The sequence below is a fragment of the Mycteria americana genome, chromosome 13, assembly GCF_035582795.1.
Source record: "Mycteria americana isolate JAX WOST 10 ecotype Jacksonville Zoo and Gardens chromosome 13, USCA_MyAme_1.0, whole genome shotgun sequence".
NCBI classification, from domain to species: Eukaryota; Metazoa; Chordata; class Aves; order Ciconiiformes; family Ciconiidae; genus Mycteria; species Mycteria americana.
This window is the reverse complement of record NC_134377.1, coordinates 4,257,347-4,282,194: the sequence shown is the minus strand read 5'-3', so window position 1 is coordinate 4,282,194 and position 24,848 is coordinate 4,257,347. Positions and strand designations below refer to the sequence as shown.

Below are 24,848 nucleotides of genomic sequence, written 5' to 3'. Positions count from 1 at the left end.
CATCAGTTTGGCAGTGGCATACAGTAATCTTCCCCCCTAGGAGCCTACACTCCCAGTGTAGCATGTCTTCATGGTATTTTTGGGAATTCTGCTGTCTCAACCTATTTTCTATCACATTTAGCCACGCCAGTCAAGGTCTTCTTGTTGGACTCAAAAGTCTCCCCAAATTAATGTGCTTATGTGATAAGCGTGATAAAAGACAAAAAGTTTTGTTGGCATTTAAGTAGTTGGATAAAATTTACCTGGCATCACAACAAATGACCCCTGTGGCTCCATGGCAACTAAGCAGGCACTGAGGATAGAAGGAGAGTCTGCTGATGAGATGCCACACATGCGGCACACCTCCTTTAGTTGTTTGCTGATTGTCTGCAGGGAACATTCCCCAAGGAGGATACTCCAGTCTGAAATGAATGAACATCATGATAGAACAGAATGGAGTTCTGAAATAGCCAGCACTCGCTTGAAAAGAGCAAAATATTAATGATGCTTTGCGTTTCTTTAACGCTGTACTATTCTGGACTGCCTCCCCATGTAAACAAGGTGTACGCAAGCAGTTACGGCAAAGTATTCTATTCTGTGGTAGTTTGTTGGTTTTCCCGTGAGCTAACTGCGTTACTCTGGCGAATCACAGAAGATGATGTGTTTCTTTAAGAATGAGTCTTTCATTCTCCCTGTAAGGTAGAGGAGGTACTTATCTGATGTGAAACAGGGCAACATACAAGGATGATTTTTTAAAGATTTTTTAAAATGTTTTTTATTTACATAAAAATCTTTTCCTGAACTGCACTGATTCTTTTTTCAAAAAGGACATCTGTTTTCACCTAACATGCTGAGCATTGGAATACTTGAAACGTAAGCAAAGACATATGAATTCACACACTCGACATCAGAGAAATTTTGTTAAACTTTGTTATGAATAAAATACACTAAATAAAGCAAATTTCACTGGAGGTGCAGATATACATTCAAGAAACTACTTTCAGCTATTTAAATGACATTATGTGTCCAAACGGAGGAAGGGAGTTGCTGATTAAATTCTTAATCTGTTTTCCTGCCTTCGTTCCATTTAACTCCTCTGTGTGTGATGGATACCAAATTCCCCTACCAGGGCAGGCAGCAGCTCTTCTTCCCTGCATGTTCTGTATGGAAGAAGGCATTTAATTACTGCTTTTTCCCCCTAGAGTACTTCTTTGTGCTTTCAGACTGAATTGTTATTTATTATGCACTGCTTTTCAATTTTTTTTCCCCCATCTCACGAAATACAGAATCTCTTACAATAAGCTAACCAGAGGAATTCTCGTCTCCTTCAGTTATTAATGTGAAAGGACATACACTCATGAAATATCTTTATCCTCCTGTCTAATTTATCTTCATGTTCCAACTCGGGAGATGGGAGAAGACTGAGAGCACCCTCTCAGAATCCCATTTTCTTCCAATCAGTTACCAAACAAACCCTGAATAGTGGCCACAGCCATTAGAAATGGAAGAAAACATGATGAATACATGTATTCAAACTAGTGAGAGGAATCACTGCTGAAGTGAAGCAAGGCAGTCCCTACCCTTGTTGGATTAAGGCACCTATACCTAAAACACTCCAGAGCTCCCTTTAAGTTCCCACAGAGCTGTTAGGAATGCTAAATCTTGGGAACTCTTTGCAGGCTGCAGAGGGTAGCTTACTGCTGGTTAACACTGATTATCAGTTAGTTTTGTATACCACAGGAATTTTGGTTTTTTTTTTCCTAGTAGCTTTTTTTGCAAGAATTTTTTGTTTGTTTAGTTTAAGTTTAGGAATCAGAACTGAATCCTTTTTCTGTTTCTGTGACAGGATTAACTATTGTTCAGATCTTTTTCTAATGTGTGACGAAACCCATGACTTCCACTTGGAAACACACTGTGCAAATACTAGTTAATCTACACAACATCTACAAGACACGAGGGAGTAATGTCAAACCCAGTGTACAAACAAGCAAATTGTTTACGCAAACCACTACAAAAATTCAGTGCCAGCGTAGGATTATCACTCTCAATTTTCTGGTTTTAAAGGTTTGTGACCAATTCTGTAAGTCACTCTGCCTTGCACGCTGAGGCCGTGTCTTCATTCCAAAACCACAGGTAGTGACAGCAGTTTCATACCTTTTAACTCCCCGTGGCCGAGGCGGCCGAGCCGCCCGATTACAACTCTCCAAGGCAGTGATGTCATCTGTACAATACCAACGCACCATTCCCATAGCTTCTGCAGACCAATTTTACGTGCAGACAACTTGCTCCTCCTTGACCTGGAGGTTAAGGATGGGGAAAAAAAAAAAAGTAAGAGTAGAAACAAGGACAATATTCTGATTTCTATTCTATATAATTATTTCACTGCTTACCCTCTATAGGAGTTCTTGCCGTTCTGTGGAGTGCCTAACTTACCTTTTACTAACAAGAAGCAGAAAAAGTACGTGTCTGCTTTCAGTACTACTATTGCAGTGACATGCGAGAGGTGTCAATATGCTGAGCAATGTACCAGTTGTTCTTGAAGGTAAGATTCGTAGGTAGCATTTGTAAAACAAGTGTAACACAGTAACTTTTTTCCTCTGCAGTTTGTAAATTATAAAAGGGGCCAATTGAAATGTTATCACTGTAAGATTATCATAATCCCACCAGCAGGAAATATGATTACAAGGGATGTGCAAGAAACTAATGACAGTGAGGGATGACAACTGTACGCCTAGATATAATGTAAAAAATAAAGGTTTCTACCTGTTTGGTAAATCAATATTAACTATGCAGGTTTCCAGCAATTCACCATGAAGGTCAGTGCAGGATGCCAGAAGCCAACGCTGATCGTGAGACAAACAATATCCAACGAAAAGCACATTGTATTTCTGACTGGCCTCTCCAAATGTTTCTCCCAGTTCTGTCTGTTTGTCTTTGATGGGTGCCAGTATGAAAGGAGGAGAGTATAGCTGGATTGGGCTGGGCCTCTGCAATAAAGTCAACAGAATCATCAGCAGATATATCAAAAACTATTTAATGCAAGAAACACACAAACACAGATTGGCAGTGAGTACAGAATAATGTGCGTTTGAAACAATGAATAAATTCAAAATTCGAGGCATTCATAGTCAAGAGTTACTGGGAAAAGGGTGGTTATAGACAATTTATTTCTGCTAGTTAAGACTCATGCACTTCAAACCTTATCTAAAGATTTCTTTTTATATACAGGGAAACTAAGGTATGAAAACAGTCTTTGGAAAGGGTGGTACCAATCTCTGAAACAGTCAGGAGTTTAAAACTGTTATTCTGTATATCCTTTTGCTAAAATTGATGGCATTTGCTCACTGCCGTCCATTCACATACTACCTACAGAACAACAGACAGCACAATCTGATGTGAGGTACCGAGGACTCGGGTAGAGCTCAAACTTCACGTACTATTTTCTATCTAGGCGTTAGGTGTAACATACTTTCATGAAATCAGGCATGATGTCAGAAATTCCTTATAGCTCACGGTTTATTTCAGAAATACTTTGGTTTTCGAGTCAGAACTGAACATCGGCTGAACTCGATGATCTTAAGGGTCTTTTCCAACCTAAATTATTCTATGGTTCTATAATTCATCAGATCTGCTGTACATGTGATAGTGCTTCTCTAAGAAACAAACTACCCCTCACCCCTCAGAAAAACAACTTGTAAAAGGTTATAAGAAATCAAGGCTATTCAACACCACTTAACGACAAGCAGAAGCAAATTAGTATTGTAAATAATACATGTGCAGTCCTCCTGCAGAGTCTGACACTAATACGCTATTAAATCCATCCGTTATTTAAAAAAAACCAAAACCCAAAAACCAACCAAACAAAAAAAACCCCCAAAAAACAAAGAGTCATAAAATCACAGGAGGCTGAGACTGGAAAGGACCTCTGATCATCTAGTCCAATCCTCCTGCTCAAAGCATGGGCCATTAGAACAGGTTGTGCAGGACTCTGAATATCTCCATCACTGGACATACAGATATTGGATGCCATCTCCAGTGACAGAGATGTTCAGCCTGCCCGGGCAAGTAGTTCCAGTGTTCAGTCACTCCTACAGGAAAAAAGTTTTCTTGTGGTTTTTTTTTTTGTTTTTTTTGTTTGTTTGTTTGTTTAAATGGAATTTCTTGTATTTCAGTTTGTGCCCACGGCCTCTCATCCCATCACTGGATACCACCAAGAAGAGCCTGGCTCCATCTTTTTTACTCCCTCCCATCAGGTATTTATACACATTTATCGGAGCCCTCCTGGCCAGACAACTGCGGCTCTCTCGGCGGCGCCTCAGTTCTTGTCAGATGCTCCCGTCCCTTAATCACCTTTGTGGCCCTTTGCTGGCTTTGCTCCGGTATGCCTGTGGCTCTTGCACTGAGGAGCCCAGAACCAGACACAGTACGTGCCAGGTGAAGCCTCACCAGTGCTGAGGAGAGGAGAATAATCACCTCCCTTGCTCTGCTGTCAGCACCCTTCCTAACGCAGCCCTGTCTGCTGTTGGCTAGCTTAGCTGCAAGGGCACATTGCTGGCTCACGTTCATCTTGTCCAACAGGACCTCCAGGTCTTCTGCTGCAAAGCTGCTTTCCAGATGGTCAGCCCCAAACCCATCTTTGCTTTATAACTCCTCTCTGAAGAAAAGACGTTATGGGCCTGACCACACATGCTCAATAATTTAGAAATGGTCAGGGTATTATCTTAATTTTTCAGGCAAAGTTTGGAAGTCTGCAGTGCAGACTGATAGCAAACTCGTGTAAGATGGAAAAAGCAGACATCTGATTAATTAAGTGTGCTAAATGCAAGCTGCTCATGAAAACGTTTGCCCCTTTTTTGGTGTCTTTTGTATCTTCAGGAAATCAAACATGAAATGCAAAGTGCAAGTTAATCAGCTTAGAGGAAAAGTAAGTTACGGTGTTTTCTTAGAGACATTACGGGGTATCGTATTTCTGCTTGTATCATTTTCTAGAAGTATACCACCCTGGCAACGATGCAGGAACATTAATTAAAGGGAGGGAGATGCTCGCAGGGGTCTTGCAAGTTTATTGCTCTTTCCCTTACACCTAAATAGCTTGAAGTATGACTGTTGTAACTTGCTGCAAAATCCGTCCTGCTGAACAGATACCTTTCTGAGGGAAGCATGAGGGGCGAATGTGAAGAGGAGACGCCTGGGGTGATACTGCTTTTAGAAATTTTCAGTGAGAGCTTATGGTTTTACGTGAGTAATGAAATGTGCTGATAGGTTGGTTTTACGATGATTTTGAAACTAGGTTTTTAAACCCTAACAAGCATGTCTTTATCCCAAGGTAAGTGTTTTAAGTGTTTAGTTGTTCCATTAAATCTAAATAAAACAGTCATCGTTATCTTTCAAAGAATGAAAAACATTCATGGAAAGTAGGATGGATTATTCTTCTTTTGAAATCCCTGAAATTCCAGAAACAGGGCTTGAATATTTACAGTTTAAAAAACAGATGAAAGATAAGCCCACTGAAATAGGGGGATTTCTCCATTACCTCAGGGAATTAATATAATATCTATAATTAGGCACAGCAACTTATTTCATATATATATGCATATATATATGTATATAAATAACAGTTGGACATCAACACTTTCTCGTAGGAGTACCGTAGACTAAAACTACAAAATGTCTCAGAATCCTAAGTAAGAGCATACATTTGCTCTTCTTTCACACTGAACTTTAACCTTTTACTTTATGGCTCAAACCCAGAAGCTTAAAATGCTTTGAAAGCAAGTAGTCTGACATTTTTCTTGCTATTTTCTACTTAGTATTAGCTTACCTTTTCCCTTTATATTGTCATTGTCTTCTATACCTTGAAAAAATACTCCTAAAAGTATTTTCTCTACTCTTTTTTTTGATATTTGAGAAAAGTGGGTACAGTTTATTAGCAGGCTTTCATTTTCTTGACATCGATACTAACCTCAGGATTTCTGAGGGTCATCTCAATGCTGGCAGCTGGCCCAAAGCCTGTGAGAGACTTGATGTGAATCTGTGTGGGCAACGGCCTCCTGCATTGGCAGTACACTGAAAATGCCAAAGACTTCAAGTGCTGAATGTAGAAAACCTGTTCATCCTTCATTGTCTGCAGCATGTACTGGCAAGGCACAATCTATATAATTCATATAAACAATAAAACATGATGGAAAGTCTTCAAAGAGCTGTTCATTAGTACCAAACCAGATTCACACATTCATTAGTCATTTAACAACCATGACACTTTGTACGTGGTATTCAAATATTTGCATTACAGTATCTGTAGCTTCCCATCAGGGCTAATGCCCTTTTGCATGAAGAGCTGCAACGCTCAGCAACTGTATTCCCTGACACAAAACTGCTGTTTCCATTTTAATGATATATTTAAGGTTGCAAAATAGCTCAGAAAGCTAAGACTCCTCCTGTCCAATCTAACAGAAGAGTCTTCTTACAGGGCAGCAATAACTGAACAGTACTATAATACAGCTATAACAGCTGACAAACACAGCTTACGAGAAACTCTAACTGAATTTTGCCTTCTGTGATATCAACATCATCGAATGAGAAACCCAACCAACTACACAAAAAGAACAGATTATTTTCCCCAGTCAAGTCTTATTTTTCTGAAGTCCACTTTCTCATTCATACTGCAATGTGGGAAGGGCATGTAATTAATTATGTGTATAACATTTATCAAAGTGTACCACAAGTAGTAGCTACTAGTGGCTTTTAAAAGCAATACCCTAAAACTTGGGAGGAGTTTTACTTTTAGGTTTTGTAACCCTCAGTCCAAAACCAAACACCCATATTCAAACACCTCTATTTTTTTAAAAACTGTTTTTCTGATCAACATTTTCATTTGCAGGTAGTCTTTACTATATAATCTCGGTGTTCTGAACTTTGTGTTTAGGCAGGTTTGGTTCCACAGTTTGCGGATAGAATTAGTATTTGTTTGCTGTCCATGTGGGAATCAGCACTAAGGTGTCATTCTTAACGAGGATTGCAGAGAGCAGAATTAAGATTCTATTATAATGATTTATGTGGTTGTTTCTCCTTTTCTATTTAGTAAACAGTGGAGGCTCAGCAATCTTATGCTGCTGTTCAGTTTTATTTGTTTCAGAAAGTAATGTGAAGCAAGATACTTGAATTTACATGTTCAACCAGCAAGAAACAGAACTGCAGTAAGATTTGCCCGTGAGGTTTGAGTTTGGTGGTTAAGGCCCATCTGCACAACAAGAACAGGAAGGAGAAATGGCTTCAGAAGTAAACAAAGCATAACAAAAATAATCTTTTCAGTTCAAATCCTTTTAACAATCAGAATTAAATCCCTGTAAACTCATTTTTTTAAATGTACTGTTGAGAAATACAATGTCCTACACATGGCTGTGGAAACACCTTTTCTTTTGAACAGTGAGATCTTTGGAGCAGAAACTGTCAATACTAAATATTTATGTTGTCCTTAACACCATGAGACGCAAGCAGATTCTTTTAACAAATACTTTCAGTAGTAACAAAACTTAAGTGTCACAAAACTTTTAACTACTCTATGGTTCTTACTTGAACCACTGGAACTTTGGTAGCATATTCTATTTACTAAATGCGACTGTGTGTTTTTAAAAGACAACTTCTTTACCCAAGAATTTCAGGAGCTGGGTTTTTTCATTGTGTATATGAATTGTAATAAATCTGTAAACATTTGGGTTTGATTTATTTTGAAGTAACTGTATATTTGTGTATACTGTGGTACAGCTGTGAAAATACTAGGCTGGTAATTATATTCTGTTACCTTCACTTAGAGAAAATTGTCTACTATTTTTACTTAAACTGGCAAAATGCCACATATTTTGAGAAACAAACGGTAAGTGCCCAGAAAATAAACAGTACTTACAAAGAGTTGGTAAGCCCATTAGTTGTCTTTACAGACTAAGGTACAATTTCAATATACAGTTTACATGTTCTTCTATTTCAGACATTGCGATATCAGTGGCTATTTTATTTTTAGTATCTTCAGGTCTGAATCAATTAAATTGCCTGCAGCCTACCACAATATGAAGCTGTGAATCTGATTTTCGGTTCATTCCCAAGCCTAAAATATTTTGGTGACAGTTTGCCCCATCATTTCAGGGAATGATGGGGTCAAGGTTACCAAAAATTACATATGTTTTCCGTGCCCACTTTGAGACACTATAACTACTTCTAATTCTTTTTTTATCATTCAAATTAAAATACTTTTAAGCCAAGTTGAGCATACGTGAATAAGGTATACAGAAATCATTCACATGCTGCTTCTTGCATGTGTTTCACACGTACATGCATCGCCTGTAATCTCTCCCCCCGTTTATTTAGACTGAGCCACTGTGAAAGAGGAGGCATGGCAAAATGCAGGCAGTCTGGGCAATAGGCCAAGCTCTGCTTCTGACTACACAAATTCAACTCTTAAGTAATTCCATAGTAAGTATCTACTATTATATGCCAAGTTACATGGTAAATTATTTTTAAGAAGCAGATAATAACAATACAATAGTTAAATTATGCGTTAAATGTCTGGTTTCACATACTTCTTTTGGATTAAACAGTATAAATCAAGAGAATATAAAAAGCAAACAACTCAACATGCAAAGTAATCAAAGGAGCAACTGGACATTTCTGACAATGGCAAGCCAAGTTGCAACTTAAATAACTGAAATCCCTCTTCAGGAAGCATCTAGCATATATGATTGCTAGAACCATGCAACAGATTTGATGCAAGGATACTGTGGCTGCCTTAAATTAATTTCCTCATCAAAACAAAAGCAAGTGTTTTTTAATATATAGCCCTGTACTGTCCACAAAATAATTTGTAAATGTCACCTAAATTTTATGTATCATCTTCCATTTTGTACCTTTTAGTATAGCACACGTTATCAGAAGTATGCTGTGATAGAATGACTCTCCAGTGTGAAGATTCAGAGGGAGATAGAATTACCTGGAGAATGAAAGAATTCCTCATATTCTCAGGCAAGTTATCCAACATTTCTGTGTAGCATCTCATCAAACTTAACAGCCAAAAGTTGGTTGAGGCAGATTCTTCATCTGCAGTGTAGGTAAAAGGATCCACCATGTAGATGACAACTGCTGGAGGATAGGCATTGCTGTCCGCAGACTCTGGTTCAGTGGGAATCCCTATTCGCTCCCTCTCTGCAATACTAGAGATAAACATGTTGTTAAATTCAAAGGCAAGTGACAACTGTTAATTACTGTTTTTCTGTAAAGGTGTGCAAGGCTGAAGCAGAGGAGGAAAAAGGGGAGCACTAAGTGATTCTTATGTTCAGAAGCAAAACTAAAAAACATGACAACAGTGATTGAGGAGAGATGACTTTTTACCCACAGCAGTTCTTAATCCAAAATACCTGTTATTTATGCATTAAAGATACTTACCATAAAGTCTAACATAATCTCATTTAATGCAATCAGAATACATTACACCTGAAGAATATGGAGGAAAAGTCGACTGATACTAGCTCTGTGAGTTTTCTTTTTATGTTTGTGCATGCCTGGTTTTTGGTGCTGTTCAGGGTTTTCTTTTGGGAGAGCTGGGAGGGAAGGGGGAGAGAAGGAATTGAGACCTGAGGAAAAGTGCCAAGGTAATATTCATGGAGACTGAAGTCCTCTGTTTAGTTACAGAAAAGGTTCCACTGGTAACGGAAGGAGCAACTGAACAGTTTTTACTTGGTAAAACACTCCTCCATGCCTCAACCGTGAATGGGAGGCTCAACATCTGTAAGTGATAAAAAGCAGCTCAGACTTACTTGGTCAGAAACCATGCTGCAGTTGATAAAATGGTATTTTGCATAGATCCAGTGAACAGATGTCTTAAGGATAACCCGAACTACAACAGGATGTGGGCTTTCGCTTAAGATACAGGAACTCCGTAACATATATCATGACTATTAGTAATACGCTTTATTATGAGAGTAATGAAAAACATGTTCACTCAGGAAGTTACTTACATAAGATGTTAAAAAACTTTTTCCTAATTTTTATGTTTGATGGATGACTATTTATAACAAAGTCTTTAAAAAAGTTGTGCTGCTAAAATTTATTTTAAAGTAACAGTAATATAATCCTGTTTCCTGACCTCACAGTATACCTGCTTGCAAAACAATACTTGCAATGCAAGAAAATTAGGAAGAAATCCCTGGATTGCATTTTGTATCTGTTAACATTACGGGCATGATGGAGTTGCCCACGTTAAGAGGCATTCAGTGCCACATGAGATATCCCTTAGTACCTGACACATGGGAGACCAAGCTAGCAGATACGGCACAGAACCTATGAGACACCTTTTGTTCTTCTTGTACTACAAATGCAGGCCAGGTGGGGTATGCTGAGGCATCCCAAACAGCACTACAACACCCATGTCCACGCAGTTGAATCAAGCTTTGTTTCTTGTAACAAAAAAGGGGAGGTTTGTTTTCTCCAGCTCCCCTTTATCAGTAACTACTATGAACAAATAAAAATGGGCCCTGCTCCATTTACAACTGGTCAGTAGTACTGCGCACGTCAGAGGGTCCTCTCCTTCCAAGGATTTACACAAGGCTTAAAGCTTATGAGTTGTATGAAAGCAGGAGAACAGTGGATTTAATTAGAAGTACTTGGAGTCATTTGGGCACTTAAGTAACTTACCCCTCCTGTCCTTCCTGTTGCTGTTGTGGTAAGTTTTGACCTGATTCTGTGTCTCCTCCAGGACCTGTGCTTCCTTGCGAGCGGTCTGCTGTGTTTCCGCCAGTGCTGGTGTTTTGCCCTGAACCAATGTTCCCACTAAACCCTGGAGTAGAGGCAGTGGTCATCTGGTTAACGCCGGGTGTTGCAGAAGATCCCGACAGCTGTGGCACAGAGGATCCAGAGGATGAACTACCTCCTGCTGGAAGGCTAGTGGTCCCACCGCTGGGTGTGGAGTTAAAAGAATTGCCTGTTGGTGGTGCCCCGGCAGCTGAAAGACATGTTGAATTTGAGGGCACAGGTCCAGTGTTCCCAGGTACTGTTTGTGTCTGGCTTGCTGGCGCTGGGGTTTGGTACTTAGGTGGTAGCAATAGGCTGCTGTCAAGCTGCAGAGTGGCTAAGTAAGGTGCTGAAATAGCATATAAAGAGGAAAGGAGATTAATGACAGTCTGTCAGATCAAAGTGAACTGCATTAACCATAAAGTCATACAATATTTTCTGTGCTTTTAGAATATTCTAAGAGTATACAAATGCTAAGTGAATATAATCTCCATTATAAATACTTACTTTGGAATCCATTCTTCAGGGTTTCAGTTCTAACTGATATGAATCAAATGTCTTTAAAAACAGGACTGACTTTGCAGAGCTTTGTGAATTGAAGTTGGTACTGACCTGTCATTATCTCTGGCTAGATTATGTTGCGATAACAGCTTTATATAGCGTTCAGCTTTGCAATCTATTACAAGTTATCTTTGTCAGACTGAAAATCTAAAAGTCCTTTTTACCTGAGCTACAATAATGGCAAACTTTAATATAGTTATTTCTGCTCCTCAGTATCAGAAAAAGAGATATCACAGTGATTATTTTTAAGTAATAAATGAATAAAAAATAAGTAAATGGATATTTATTATTTATCTACTCTCAGAGGTGGTAAATCACCAGCAGGAGAAGTTTCCAACACTGCCCCTGCCAGATGCCTCAGGTGTGAATTGAACAGCCAATTCCTCAACTGGTTGTGCACATGCCACGTATTTCTGCATGTAAGCCTGGGGTATTTATGTTAAGCAGTGTTTTAATAATTCCTCCCTCCTGGTTACATGGTAAATTAAAACTAAAAGTAGACTGAATGAGGCAACAGGGTCATTTGAGATGGATCAGTCCTAGCCTGTTCTGCCAAACTTTCCTCAAAGGATGGGGCGAGCATTCAACAGTTGTGGAACTGCCCAGCTAACACTGATATGTTTGCTTAAACTTTTTTCCAAAACAGATCACCAGTCCTCAAAGTAAGCAGACTTAAGAATCGTCACACCTTTTTCAGAGCACTTTTCAAGAAACCACTTAAAAGTTCCTGGCTGTTTTTAAACAAAAAAACAGTTTGCACATTTTAGCTTAAGCATGAAACATTTATGTGGCTGGTGTTCCATGATCCCCGCCTGTTTTGCTGACCAGCACTGTCTCAGCAAATGTATTTCCAGTGACGTTTTGGATGGGTCTGCGTCTTGTGCCAAGATCCCATTTCTCAGTCATATACACAATAAATATTATGTTGCCTCTGGATCCATTCTAGAATGGAACAACCATGTCTCTCCCTAGATGAAATCTGAGACCAATGTTAGATGAGTCCAGGGACTCATCTAGGCTCAGCCAGGACCAGTCTTCTGATAGTACCCCAGCAAACTTTATACCCTTCCATATTCTCAGATTCTACACTCCTTCATGAAACAAGCACGCCTGACATTATGTTATAAAAGAACCAATATGGCAGGTTCCCACAACAAACAAACAAAAAAGACTAATCTTTTCAAATGCGTCACTGTTTCAGGATGGAAATAAGCCTACATGAGGTCCAGAGGAGACCTTGCCCTGCAGGGTAATGTGGTTCCAAGTAGCCACACCCAGTAGATTGAGGCCCCAGTCATCAAGGATACTTGACACTCTTTTTCACCTGTGTTAACTCATTCTTCCTTTGCAGAGTTTTAGGGAACTCGCCTCTTACATAAATAAATGTTATGCTTGAAGAAGCATGCACATCATTCTGTCACACTGGCGTGATGATACATATCAGTAGCATATAAACCAGATCAATTTATATGTTCAGTCTTGTGTGGAACAACTTTGAGACATACAGACATCTTATATCAAACTGACTTTTCTAAAAAGATAAGAATTGGCTTTTGAGTCTCTGACATGATCACCAGACTGATAAACACAACAAAACTTTCTAAAGTAGGCAAATTTAACATGGAAAGATTAAGAAGTTAAGAGAAAGCCTCATAATACCTTTTTTATTTTTAAACAGCACCTTAAACAGCACCTATAATCCACACCTTAAGAAAAAGCCCTCTGTTTCCACCTATTGCAAATAACCTCGAAAATACCTAGAAAATGAAACAGCCTTGCTAGCGCCATGGTAGACTTACCTAGGTGATGCCGACAAACTTGCGCATAAAGTTTGAGTCTGGAATGATTGTCGCACTCCTCAGTGCCCCAAGGCTGGTTAAACCATTCACTCACGAGCTCATCCGTTAGCTTCTGTGCCACAGTCTTTCCCACCCGCATAATCCCATCACGTAACACTTTGCAGATGGGTTTGTGCTGGCCAAGTCTACACATCTGGTGAGGAAAGAAGAAATGCTTGTAACTAGATGCCAAGCACTTGAAGAAGTTATGCAGAGTGGTTTGTAGCATAAACCCTTTATTACCAGCGCACATCTGGTGGCTTCTTAATAAATATAAAAACAAAAGGCTACATTTACCTGTTGACTTGAATTGCACTTAGAGCAAACCTAAGGTTACAAAGTAATCTTACATATTCAGTAGTACACAATGTGCATGCTAAAAAAAGTAAATGGTTTTATCTCCAACCTAGCAATTACAAGAAAGCAACCATTTCTTTAACCTACTCCTTGCTCTTTAGGTTTGGTTGGGCCTTCATGCATTAGGTTGCAACTGTATTAATACTAGTGTTATATCCTCTGTAAAATAAGAGAAAGTGTACTGGAAAGAGCAGATGACAACAAATACCCCGAATGCACAGAGAATCACGGTGTAACTCAATTAGATAGCATTCTTGGACTCTGAAAGTGCAGAAAGTCCTCAAAATGAAAGACACCCTTACTCAAATAATTGTAACTTTAAAAAACATGGATTTCTCCCAATGAACATGCAGTAGAGCAGAAGTGACACTTAAGAAGAAATAATTCAGTGTGGTTCCTCTTTCCAACCTCGTATACAGCACTCAAGTCCCTGAAGAAAGTTTTGGCTCCATCGAGCAAGGCCTCATTTTCTGGACACACCACGATATAGGCGACATCCCGATGGCCCCCATATGGGTCTAGCAACAGCCTCTCCCAGAATGGCAAGGAGAATGGAGAGATTGTCAGGAAGTCCTTGTCATAACCCACTAGTAAAGTCGGGATCGGAAGAGGCTCAGGAGATTCCTCAGAGCCTTCAAAGAGAAACAGAGAAAGAAAAAATGTTAAAATAACTGGTTTAACTGTAGTGGGTTCTCTGATGTACCAGGAAGTGGGTTCTTTTACAGGAATATTGGAAATAACTAATCCCTGGCCATGCTGAGTTTCCTAGAAGTTTGACCATAGTGTGGAAACATATGCGGAGGCTGTATCATGCCTGATAAACCATGTTCTCCCACAGTCTTTTTCCTTGGAAAAAAATATTTAATAAAGGAGAAGGAAGATTTATGTTGTACTTAAGAAACGTCATAAAATCAAAGTTCAGTCAGCCAAAGTAGAGGAAGCCGATCCAAGCACCATTTAAACTTTCCTAGAAAGTTGCAATAAAACATCTTTCAGTATATTGTAAATACATGTATTGCGCTTCGCGAGGCTTAATCTTGTGGTTTTACTTTGTCATAACCATAACCACATCTCACGAGTTCCTATTCAACCAAAAGTAGTAACATGAATACATAAAATCTGATTTTACAGTTCTTCATCTACCTCCACTTGGTTGTGCAAAATTATGAAGTAAAATGGTTAGGCAAACTTATTCCCAGGTATATAATACTAAGCAAAGTTATCACAATTCTAAAAATTGCCTCCTGCTCCTCTCCACAGGAAGTGCTCCAGAGCACTTGCTGTCACAGCGGAGAGGATTACCATCCAATTTAACATGGCATCTCCCAGACACTGTGCTCATTAGATATTGTTGAGAATTTCAAGCGAAAATATACCCAGTAGTTTCTGCAGAATATAGTACAACTTTATTAAAAAGTCAACATTCAGTAAAAATTACTGAATCTATATCAAAGGCTCTGCTACTTACTAATATGATAATTTGGGTTTTATTCGCTGGTAACAATTGGCAAATCCTAACTCTTAAAGTTACAAATGCTGGAAAAATTATTAGATTAGAAGTACTCCTTGTGAAGCACAATAGGTTTAGACAGGAACTGTAGTTACCACAAGTTGTCCTAGCCCCAAAGGAAAGCAGCAATATATTAAATACCAACAGAGAGAAAATAAAGCAAAGCACGATGGAACTGTAGAAAAAAACCTCAGCAAGACTGCATCGGTTAAGACTGAAATAAATTGCAGGCGAGAAACACACATTTAAATGTCAGTCATTACTTTGCAAATGTGCATGTACAAAATCTATTTTGTAATTTGTATTTTCCAGAAGCGTCACTTATAACCAGGAGATACTTAAACTGAAACTTCTTATTAAGACTATGGGAAACGTTAGAACAAGCAAACCTCTTCATGGAGAAAGCATACCCACTTTTTGTATATTTGTATAGCTCAGAAAGCCCCTCTTCCCCATTATGATTTGGTACAATTTTAACAGCTTCCTCTCTTCATGTTATTTATATACCAGCTAGTTTCAGTATGAGCCAAAATACAGATTCAGACAGGGAGTTTGATCCTCACCCAGCATTTTTGCATTCTGTAAATATTAATCAATCTGGAAGGGTAAAACCTCCACTAACGTATCCAAGCATGTGCTTCAAGTGCCTTTTAAGGCATTGGGGAAAAAAAAAAAAAAGCTATCTGAAGAGCCCATTTGTTCCAACGTATTTCCAGAAGAAAGTGCACATTTCTAGAAAGTTTTCTAGAAATGCTTTAATTTTAACTGTTGGCATATAACACAGTATATGTACCATAGGTTCCCCGTCCTGCCATCTTATGGAATTGCTGCCAGGTGAGTGGTCCCTGCACGTGCTGGATGTTCTCCCAGGTCCTTCCTGTTCGCTTCTTCTGGATGGCATCCTGGAGAAAGGGCTGTAGCGACAGCAGCATGCGCACCACATCCTGGGAGGAGAGCATGCTGATATCCAATACTGCAAACGACAAAGGAGCATCAATCATTTTCAGTGAGGAACAGGAAGAATTATTTTGAGGTGGCAACATTTTTTGGTTTATTGTTCCTTCGCATTGCTCTTCACAATGCCCATTACATTTGTACAACTCTAATTAGTTTAATGGCATTTAATGTGGTAATTTAATGCAAGCATTACTGCAATAAAGCTGTCATCATAGTTCTTTTCACATACCTTTCAATGTTACTGATGTCCAGTTCAGTTCATGAGAAGTCAGAGCATCTTCAGCATATAAACAGGTAATATTTGATTATAAAATCACTTTTTTTTCCTTGGTGACACTTTCATATAGAGCACAATTCTTTTCTGCTGACTGCTTATACCCTTCTCCAAAAAAAAGGGGCCATAATTCTGCCCTCCCCTCAATACTTGAATTTGTTTTGCACCTCTGCTTCAGATTTGTGAACTTCCACAGATTCTTAAACAATTTAGACCACAAAGTCTACAGACAACTGGATTATTGGTACTTTATATGTAATTTATAAAGCTTTCAGAAATCTACTTTACTTCTAACTATTTTTATGCATACCATTTCCCACATAAAGATTAAGTGGCTCATGCTTGGCAAATTTCAAACAATTTATAGAGGTCACAAAAACATTCAAAGAAAAAAAAAATCTGTTCTGACCCATACCATTGCTGTGAGGCCAAGAATGTACAGTGGCACTTCTTACTAGGGCTTCATCCACTTTTCCACCAGTGGGGTTGTCCACGTACTGCCTGCCTTGCTCAAGGGCATTGAAGCATTCTATCCAGGAGTCGTTACTGTCTGCCTGCAGTCTGTCGTAACTCCAGTTCATACACGGGAGCGTCTGACGATTATTGGAGGACATATAATCCAAGCAGCTCAGAGATGTGAAAGGCTGTGTGTGCTGATTCTGGAGGAGGAGGAGGAGGCTCATTGGAGGTTCCTGGGTCCTTCTAGCTCCCTCTCCCATCTGAGAGATCAAGTTGCTTTGACATATCATCAGTCGTCTTTCTGCAGCTTGGCCAATGTCTGAGGTCTTGCCAAAAATATCCAGCTCATCCTCAATGAAGAGCCCAGAGTTGTAACCTAATTTGCGGTTCATAATAGCACTAAAGCCACAGGTGCAACGGTACTGATCCTCATTAGATGAATCTGGGATGTATAATCCAACATCTGCACCTTTAATATTCATATTACAGGCGCATATACAACAACTATCAAAGTTACGGTCTTTGAAGATGTTCAACACAGAGTCAGAAAGAATTAAGGTGACGTACAGGCTGTGGGCTTCCGGGATTGGCTGGACAGTGGCTGGCTCCACAGAATTAAGCGGTCGTGTTGTAGAAGGGGTAGAAGCAGGTGAACCTTGATCTGTGCTGTCGTATTTTACAGATCCTTGACCGCTCGCAGTACCCCCACCTCTAGGAGTCCTTGGGGTCCTGGGAGTGCGTGGGGTAGGGACAGAGAAGCGGGGAGTTGCTGGTGACGGCAGAACTCCTGCTCCACTGTTGCTGGCTGGAGCAGTACTATTTAGCGTCACTGGTGTATTCATCTGAGGAGTGTTCATCTGAAGATAGTCTTGGTCGGCCAAACTCCCAACACTAGGCACATTGCTACAAGAAATATATGAAAAAACAGAGTCAAATGCCATCGCAAACCAGTTGGTTGTGAAGACTGATTTTGTCAAAACTTGTTTTTAAAATCAAGGAGATGGTGAAAACTGAAAGGATTCATTGTAACTGCAGTAAAGAAAGAATACCTTCAGACATTCTGCTCATAACCTTTTACTCATGTCTCTCAACTAAAATCGTAATTCTCATCATGAACACCTTGCTTCTTATCATATAATAAAAAGGTATCATCTCAGGCACATAGCCCTCTTAAAGATTATCCCCTGGCCTAAAACTCAAATGCTCTTGAGAAGGATCTCGAGATAAATTATCAAGCTAAGATTTTAGGATATTTGTAACTCCTTCAGGGAAAAGAGAAAGAACTGTAGTTGTTGTTTTAAACACAATTATCTGTAAAGAGATATACATTCGTGGAAATGAAGAAAATATTTCAGAGGCATAGAAATCTTACTTTATTTTAGAAATTATCACTTTAAATAGCTGTCAGAAGTCATGCATGTGGCACTTATATATGATATTGCCTCATGGCAGTATGCAATTGATAACAATATTTGAGATACTATAAATGCAAATACCCATTTAGGATTACACAGTCTACAGCACAGTATGACACATTCCATTACAAACTCTTAGTCCAGTAAAGCTAAGAATCATATTTTTGGGTCATCTCCTGTCATGACTGGTTTTTATTACTCTGTTTTTGTCATTTTCTGCCAAATTTAAGTGACCAAAGAACAATTTGTACATTCCCGTGAATGACTCACTGTATCAAGAAACAGGTAATGTGGGACCAATCAAAAGAATAAGATTTTAACTTTTCTCTTTCCAAGTTGCTAATAAGCTGCTCATTTTTCTTGAAATGTGTTCATTACATATTAGGACAAGGAAGAAGTGTAAGAACTTAATGACTCTCTTGACAAAGGAGGGGAAACCATTTTTTTCATGTTTGTCTGTTCTTACCAGGTATTTTGTGTATTATTTAAAAGGAGTACTATTTTAATGCTCACATATCATTAGTGACTTGAAAAGGAAACTAATGAAGACCTTATTCCTTAGAATCATTTTATTACCTTGAACTGATGTATGTCCAACTTAAAGCAAGAGAGGAAAAAAGAATGAACCAAGGTTTGAGGGAGTTCTGAACCTGAAGCATACTGAATGCTTCAGACTAATAGGAAAAGGTGACCTAGAAACCTTGATTGGCAATCACCACTCTGTTGGAAGCCTGCAGTAATATTCTTCACTCTAATTGGATTATACTGAAAATGAAAGGGTTTTTTTCCCCAACAAATACCTGAAACTAATAACCAGCTCAGGCCTGGTGAATCAGTAACGATCATGAAAAAAACTGAGAATTAAATTGCTCCCTAGGCACTATCAAGGGTTTACAATTTCTTTTTTGCAATTCTTTTGAGAACACTGAAGGATTCTTTGTAGCTGGAAAAGGACTGATTTAAAGGATTTACAGACTGATTTAAAGATACAGCCTACTTCCTCTAGAAATGAAGGCAGTGCAGCAGGAGACCTTTGTACTATTATTATGCCTTTTAAGAGGTTTTATGAATTTAATGGTGCAAATTCTTGATAGCTTTCAAAATCTCCAGCAATGAATTTCTTCCATAAACATTGCTAATTTCTGAGAACTGAGTAAGGAATACAAGCTTTTAAATTTAATAGCAGTCTTTGCTTATAGGTCACAGCACTCTCATACTCAAGAGAGACTTGGCATCTTTTCTATTACTGTTTAGAAAGGGGAGCGTAGCAAACATCCGATCAGCACCTGTCTGATTAGCAGCTCCATATGTGACCCATTCAGGTTAAATCACAAGAACTCAGAAGAGCTAACATGAGAACACGGAGAAGAGAGCTGTCACAGGCCTACTCAAGATTTTAAAAGCCCTCAGAAGGCAAACTGGTATGATCAGGACCAGATATCATCAGATCGAAGCTGAAACTGAATACACAGGTCCAAACAAGAGGGGCACCTAACCGAAGGCTAGAGAACTGGGCACCAAAGTGGGAGGACAGAGACATGAGAGGTTAAGTGCATTAATTTTATTCCCTAACGCTTCCGTTTTATGTTGAATTACAGTATTTTCCTCGATCAGAAACTGCAATTAATTCGAGTACCACATGTTCCTGTTCTTTTAAAAGCACTAAGAGTGTAGTGGGCACATTCTGTAACAACACCAATTTCCAAAAGCTGTTTTTAATTCAAATGTTCCTACTATCAGAACTTTTTTGATCTGAGACAATGACAAATTGAAAAGGTTTAAAATACATTTGCAGGATATTTTATGTTACTGGTGCATAGTAGAGCACTGTTAATATATGCAACATTTTAATTAATGAGCCATTTTAGGTATGGGCATGACAAACTAATTTCCTACAAGACTGTACTTACTTGTAGCCATCTCTAATGAAAGTGGCTGCAGGCGGCAAAGGAAGTTGTTCAATTTTAGGAGGAACAGCCCAAGAAGGCCTGAAAATGCAGGCATCTGGTATCTTCAGAGGTAGGAGGCACTGACTTGGCAGTATCTTCAGCGGAGCAAATACGGAGGAGCCCACAAAAGGTTGAAATGATGGAACTTTGTGCACGTATGAAAAATCCTGTAACATCGAAGTGACATTGTTTACAACAATATGGTAAGGTTGTTCTTTATATTTAGATATTTCTTTTTAATTAAAAACTATTGTACTGTTTGAACCCTCTACAGCTGCATTTTTTCCAAAATTAAGTATATTTATTCATTCTACAAAACATCCAAGAGCAGTTCCTTCAAGGAAACTCAGCTGAGGCTCCTTGTTACACTGAGATGCTATACAACTTTAATGTCAGTAGATTTCACAATTAGATTAGACTCATTTAAGACAAGCTATGCCTGAAAAGTGAGTAGTGTACTATGAAATTTTCATACTACCTAACTGTAAGCACCTAATTTAGGCACTTAAAAGATTGATCTTTGCAAGACTTCTACACTGACAATGGAGAGAGAGGCGGAGACACAGTGTGAAGAAACCTTAGGTGCCTTAAGCCAGCCTCCCTGAATAGCCCCCATGCTGGGGATTAATATAATCCAAATAACAGTGGACACTTCACATATTCCAAATATTAAATATAAATGTAGTATTAAATATAAATGTATAAACAATCTAGTAAACATAATATTAAATATAAATGAAGTCCAGTCAAACTGGACTTTCATTGACTGTCATGTTTGTTGGCAGAGAATGATGACAAGAACTTCAGCCAGAGTTTCTAGAGCTATTCCAAGTTTCTTTCAGAAGAAAAAAGCTAGCTCTTTTGAGGCACTACTGCAAAGTAAAAATCATTATTAAAATAGTAACAGTAGTCTCTCCCAGAATTTCAGTATTTAACATCTCATTAGATTTTTTAATTTTTTCCCTTGCACCTTGTAAAGCATTGAGAGATGAGAAATGTGTGGATTACTATCTTCAGCTGCTGAATACTCAGTGCAAGAAATCTACTTACATGTTCCCAAAATGATTAGCAATGGGTTTAGGTGCTTGTTTCCCCCACTGGTGTATATGAGCAGGTGTGACACACTTAAAAGCAAGTAAACTGTGCCGCTGGAAATGTTATCAGGCAGAATTAAAATATGTATTTTAATACTCCTAAAATGGTTGTGAGGGAGATTAAAATATCTTCAGTATCAATGACGCCCTAAAATCTGTTCCCACTCAAAAACCTTCAGCTCAACAAATTCCAATACAGATGTTCTTTCCAGGCCCAAATTATCCTAGTCTTAAGCAAATAGTTTACTCCACGAACAGAAGAAAAAAACCAGCAAGGTCCGTGACAAGGCAAAGTCTTACAAACCTTATAAAAAAACTTCCTTCAAACTTCTATGGTAGTATAAAAATTGGTAGATACACAAACTATACAAGGCAAATGGACAGCTGTACTTCAGCAAAGCCTCTAAGAAGATGCCTTTTCTCATCATGCCTTCAAGTTATGAAGTTAGGATAGAAGGAAGAAGAGATCTTGCAATAACAAAGCAGACTTGCTACACATGCCTAGCTTTCCAGGCAGTTAACTGCCTTCACGAGGGGCACACCGATAACTAACTCCCTTACACTTTTGCAAAGTCTCTCTGTCTCAAGCGAATTGTTTGGAACAGCTCTCGATCAGCTCAGCCCCTTCACAGGGGTCAGCTTAATTTGCAGCCCTGTGAGCTGGTAACTCCTGGGTCTGACCAGGCACACCTTAGCATCATATGGAGACATAACCCCTGAACGCAACAGCCTGCCTTACGTCCTCCCAGGGACGGGGACTTCCTCCTGTCCCAGGGACAAACCTGCATACTCTTATGGAGAAAGTCACCCTGTGGCTTGCCTGTGCCTTACTTTCAGTCTGCCTAGGGTATGCTATTACTGCCATGCTGGAAAATTTACTAATTCACAGCTGACTGAATAATTTATGCTGAAATAAATTTATATATCAGTATTCTCATATTGATATATAGCCACTTCTTGTCCATGCAACTGCAAGTGCTGCATCTTTCCGTGTATAGCTCTCAGCAATGCAGATGACTAAAAATAAGCCTTCAGTTAATTCCAACATTCACAGGAGCACAAAATGAGAGGGAAGGAGGTGGTGTTCGGGAGAGAAATGGCTGCTGCAACAGAAGGAAGAGGCTGTGGCAGATTAGGGAGTGGGCCTGAAGGAGAAGAATTAGGCTATAAAATCAAGGGTTGGGGACTACCAGGAAGACAGAGTTATAGTGTGTGTCTCCTCTTTATTACCTGCGTACAAATGAGCTTGCTGCAGAACAAGGTGATGTGTATTTCTACACGGAAACGTGCATTTTTAAATGAAAAAAACCCTCAGGTTATATGCATGGAAATATGATAACGGTAACTTCTGACAAAAGTGAACAAAAATTGCCCCAGAAAGTTAAGTAATGCAGAATACACACAAGCAGGCAGAATGACTTTATCCTACCTCTTAACCTGTGCTAAAGATGGAACAATGGAATACAAATCAATGTACACTAGGTGCTTATGTTAAGTCCTTTTATGTGATGCTATGGAAAAATGGATACATCTTGATATGTAAAGTCGGGGAGGTGAGTGCTAGTACCCCGCAGCAGAGTCCCCATTTAAAAATAGTTCTTTACTCAGATACACTATAGGACTCAATATAGGAGGAACTATGTGACATTACCTGACCTGTGTTATACAGAAAGTCAGATAAGAATGGTCCCATCTGGCCTTAAAACTTGGGAAGTAACATCAGCTGAAGAAGAAACAGAGCAAGTTCAACCCCTGGGCTTTCTCAGAGATTTTCAACCCTAACCAAAAAAGGCAACATTTCAGAGAGAAAAAGGCAGCCTTTCTACATGCATGATTTTATCCTAGCTGCATCCCCAGAGACTGGCAGCAAGGAGTGGCTATACATAAAAGGTGCTACAGAAAAATTATCTGAAGAAATAAATCATTTAACAGCTACTTAGTCACAAGTATGATGTTTTTTCATATATGTACATTCTTTCTGTTAGGCATAGGGTTCATTTCACATACAATACTGTTTGTTTCCTCAGAACACCCAAAACCACCACAAACATAAGGTTACGAGAAGAAAAATACCTATAGTTAAAGTCAGGGAAACAATTAAAAAGCTCTTTTACTAGAGAAGAATTTTTTTCCAACTAAGACTGATATGTACTTTATATGGATCCAGTTCACATTTGCTAAAGTAGTCTGCTACACACACTACAATACATGTGACTTGTTTATAAAAATCAAAACATACATAGGTGAGATTATAAAAATACCGCATCTTTGGCATGTTACCTTAATTTCTTCAGGTTTAGGGCTACCTAATCCATCTTCCACCTCCATTTTAAACTCAGCAAGCTGTGTTGGAACCATGTTGACCATAGGACTTTCCATCATTCCCAAGGTAGTCACAGTCTCTGAACTTATTCCATCTTTATAACTCATTACCGGGGAGAACGCAGGGTGTTGTTCTAAAGAAGGTGGTGTTGGGAACATCCTTTGGAGATCTGCCACAGCTAAATATGATGAAATAACGCACTGTTAATCATTAAAATACAAATTCTCAAGGAAATCCAATAAAACAGAAGAGACTGACTCAATAGCTCTTATTTCAGCAGTTAAAACCTAGCAAAGATTCTACAGACTTACTAGAGTTCTGACACCAGTATAAATCTAGACGAAAAGTTAACTCCTAGGGATAAACTCAAAACATTCCTAGGGATACTTTGCAACCTTATTGTTCAGCAGGAACAACAAACTGGTAGATAGACAAATTCTATGTACAATTTTAACAGAAACAAAAAATATTTCATAACAGCTTAGTGGACATTAATGCAAAGTTAACCCCAGCAACTTTTACTAAGGAGATACAGAGTAGTTTTTTCCCTTTTTTAGAGCTGATACCAAGTCCTAAAACGGGAGGCTTTTGGGATTAGCGTGCACTTAGCTGCATTTTTCCACTGACATACAGTCATTGTAGTCTCATTTGGCCCATAGCGACATAATGCCTGAAGATAAGACAGGCTACTGTTGCTAACACAAACACAGGCAATTTTGCTTAAGAATGAGACTGTCAGGCATCCAAAAGTGACAAGTGTCAGAGGAAGTCACAAAATTATAATTTCGCATCGCAAGACATTAAGCCAGGAAAACCCTTAAATTACTGCTCAGTAAATGAACGTAATGTAATTATGCATCATATATTTTTCTTCTTTAAGCAAAACAAACAAAAAACCCCAACAGAAATGCTTTATAAAGTGTAATGCAATCAAACAAAAATGAGAATAAAGTCTTCTATTTTCTCCCCAGCTACATTCTTTTTCCTTCCAGCTACCAGCTTCCATATTTATTTTGCTTAAAATTCAGAATATATGCTATCTTTTCCTGATTTGAATTAGGACAGATATTCTCTGGACATAACCATCACTCTGGTGAAGTCACTGTTAAAATACTCAAATTAGAGAAGGGTAAATTCCCACAGGTGTCTCTTCTTAAATACTTTTCCTGACAGACTAAATGCCCAATTCCATTTCCATTCCTATACATACATCCAACCCAAGTTGATAGGACACAAGGACATACTCGTAATTCAAATACTTTCGCAGCCTAAAGATTATGGAAAATTCATAAATAAATACAGATGGATTTCTGACTGGTAAACACTGTTGTGGAAATCCAAACTGGTGAAACATAG

At 38.8% G+C, this 24,848-nt stretch overlaps 1 protein-coding gene across 1 annotated transcript in view; it reads right to left on the bottom strand.

Annotated features, from left to right (window-relative positions):
- The window catches only part of MED13L (mediator complex subunit 13L), a 209,478-nt gene that overhangs the window by 12,203 nt on the left and 172,427 nt on the right, over positions 1 to 24,848 (bottom strand). Inside the window, exons 15-26 of the mRNA XM_075516647.1 lie at positions 23,450 to 23,670; positions 20,037 to 20,242; positions 16,668 to 17,614; positions 15,815 to 15,994; positions 13,920 to 14,143; positions 13,116 to 13,308; positions 10,660 to 11,104; positions 8,960 to 9,179; positions 5,942 to 6,130; positions 2,743 to 2,966; positions 2,134 to 2,276; positions 243 to 401 (exon numbers count right to left, since the gene is read on the bottom strand). Of these exons, the coding sequence (XP_075372762.1) occupies positions 243 to 401; positions 2,134 to 2,276; positions 2,743 to 2,966; positions 5,942 to 6,130; positions 8,960 to 9,179; positions 10,660 to 11,104; positions 13,116 to 13,308; positions 13,920 to 14,143; positions 15,815 to 15,994; positions 16,668 to 17,614; positions 20,037 to 20,242; positions 23,450 to 23,670 (3,351 nt within the window). The remainder of the gene's footprint in view (positions 1 to 242; positions 402 to 2,133; positions 2,277 to 2,742; positions 2,967 to 5,941; positions 6,131 to 8,959; positions 9,180 to 10,659; positions 11,105 to 13,115; positions 13,309 to 13,919; positions 14,144 to 15,814; positions 15,995 to 16,667; positions 17,615 to 20,036; positions 20,243 to 23,449; positions 23,671 to 24,848) is intronic.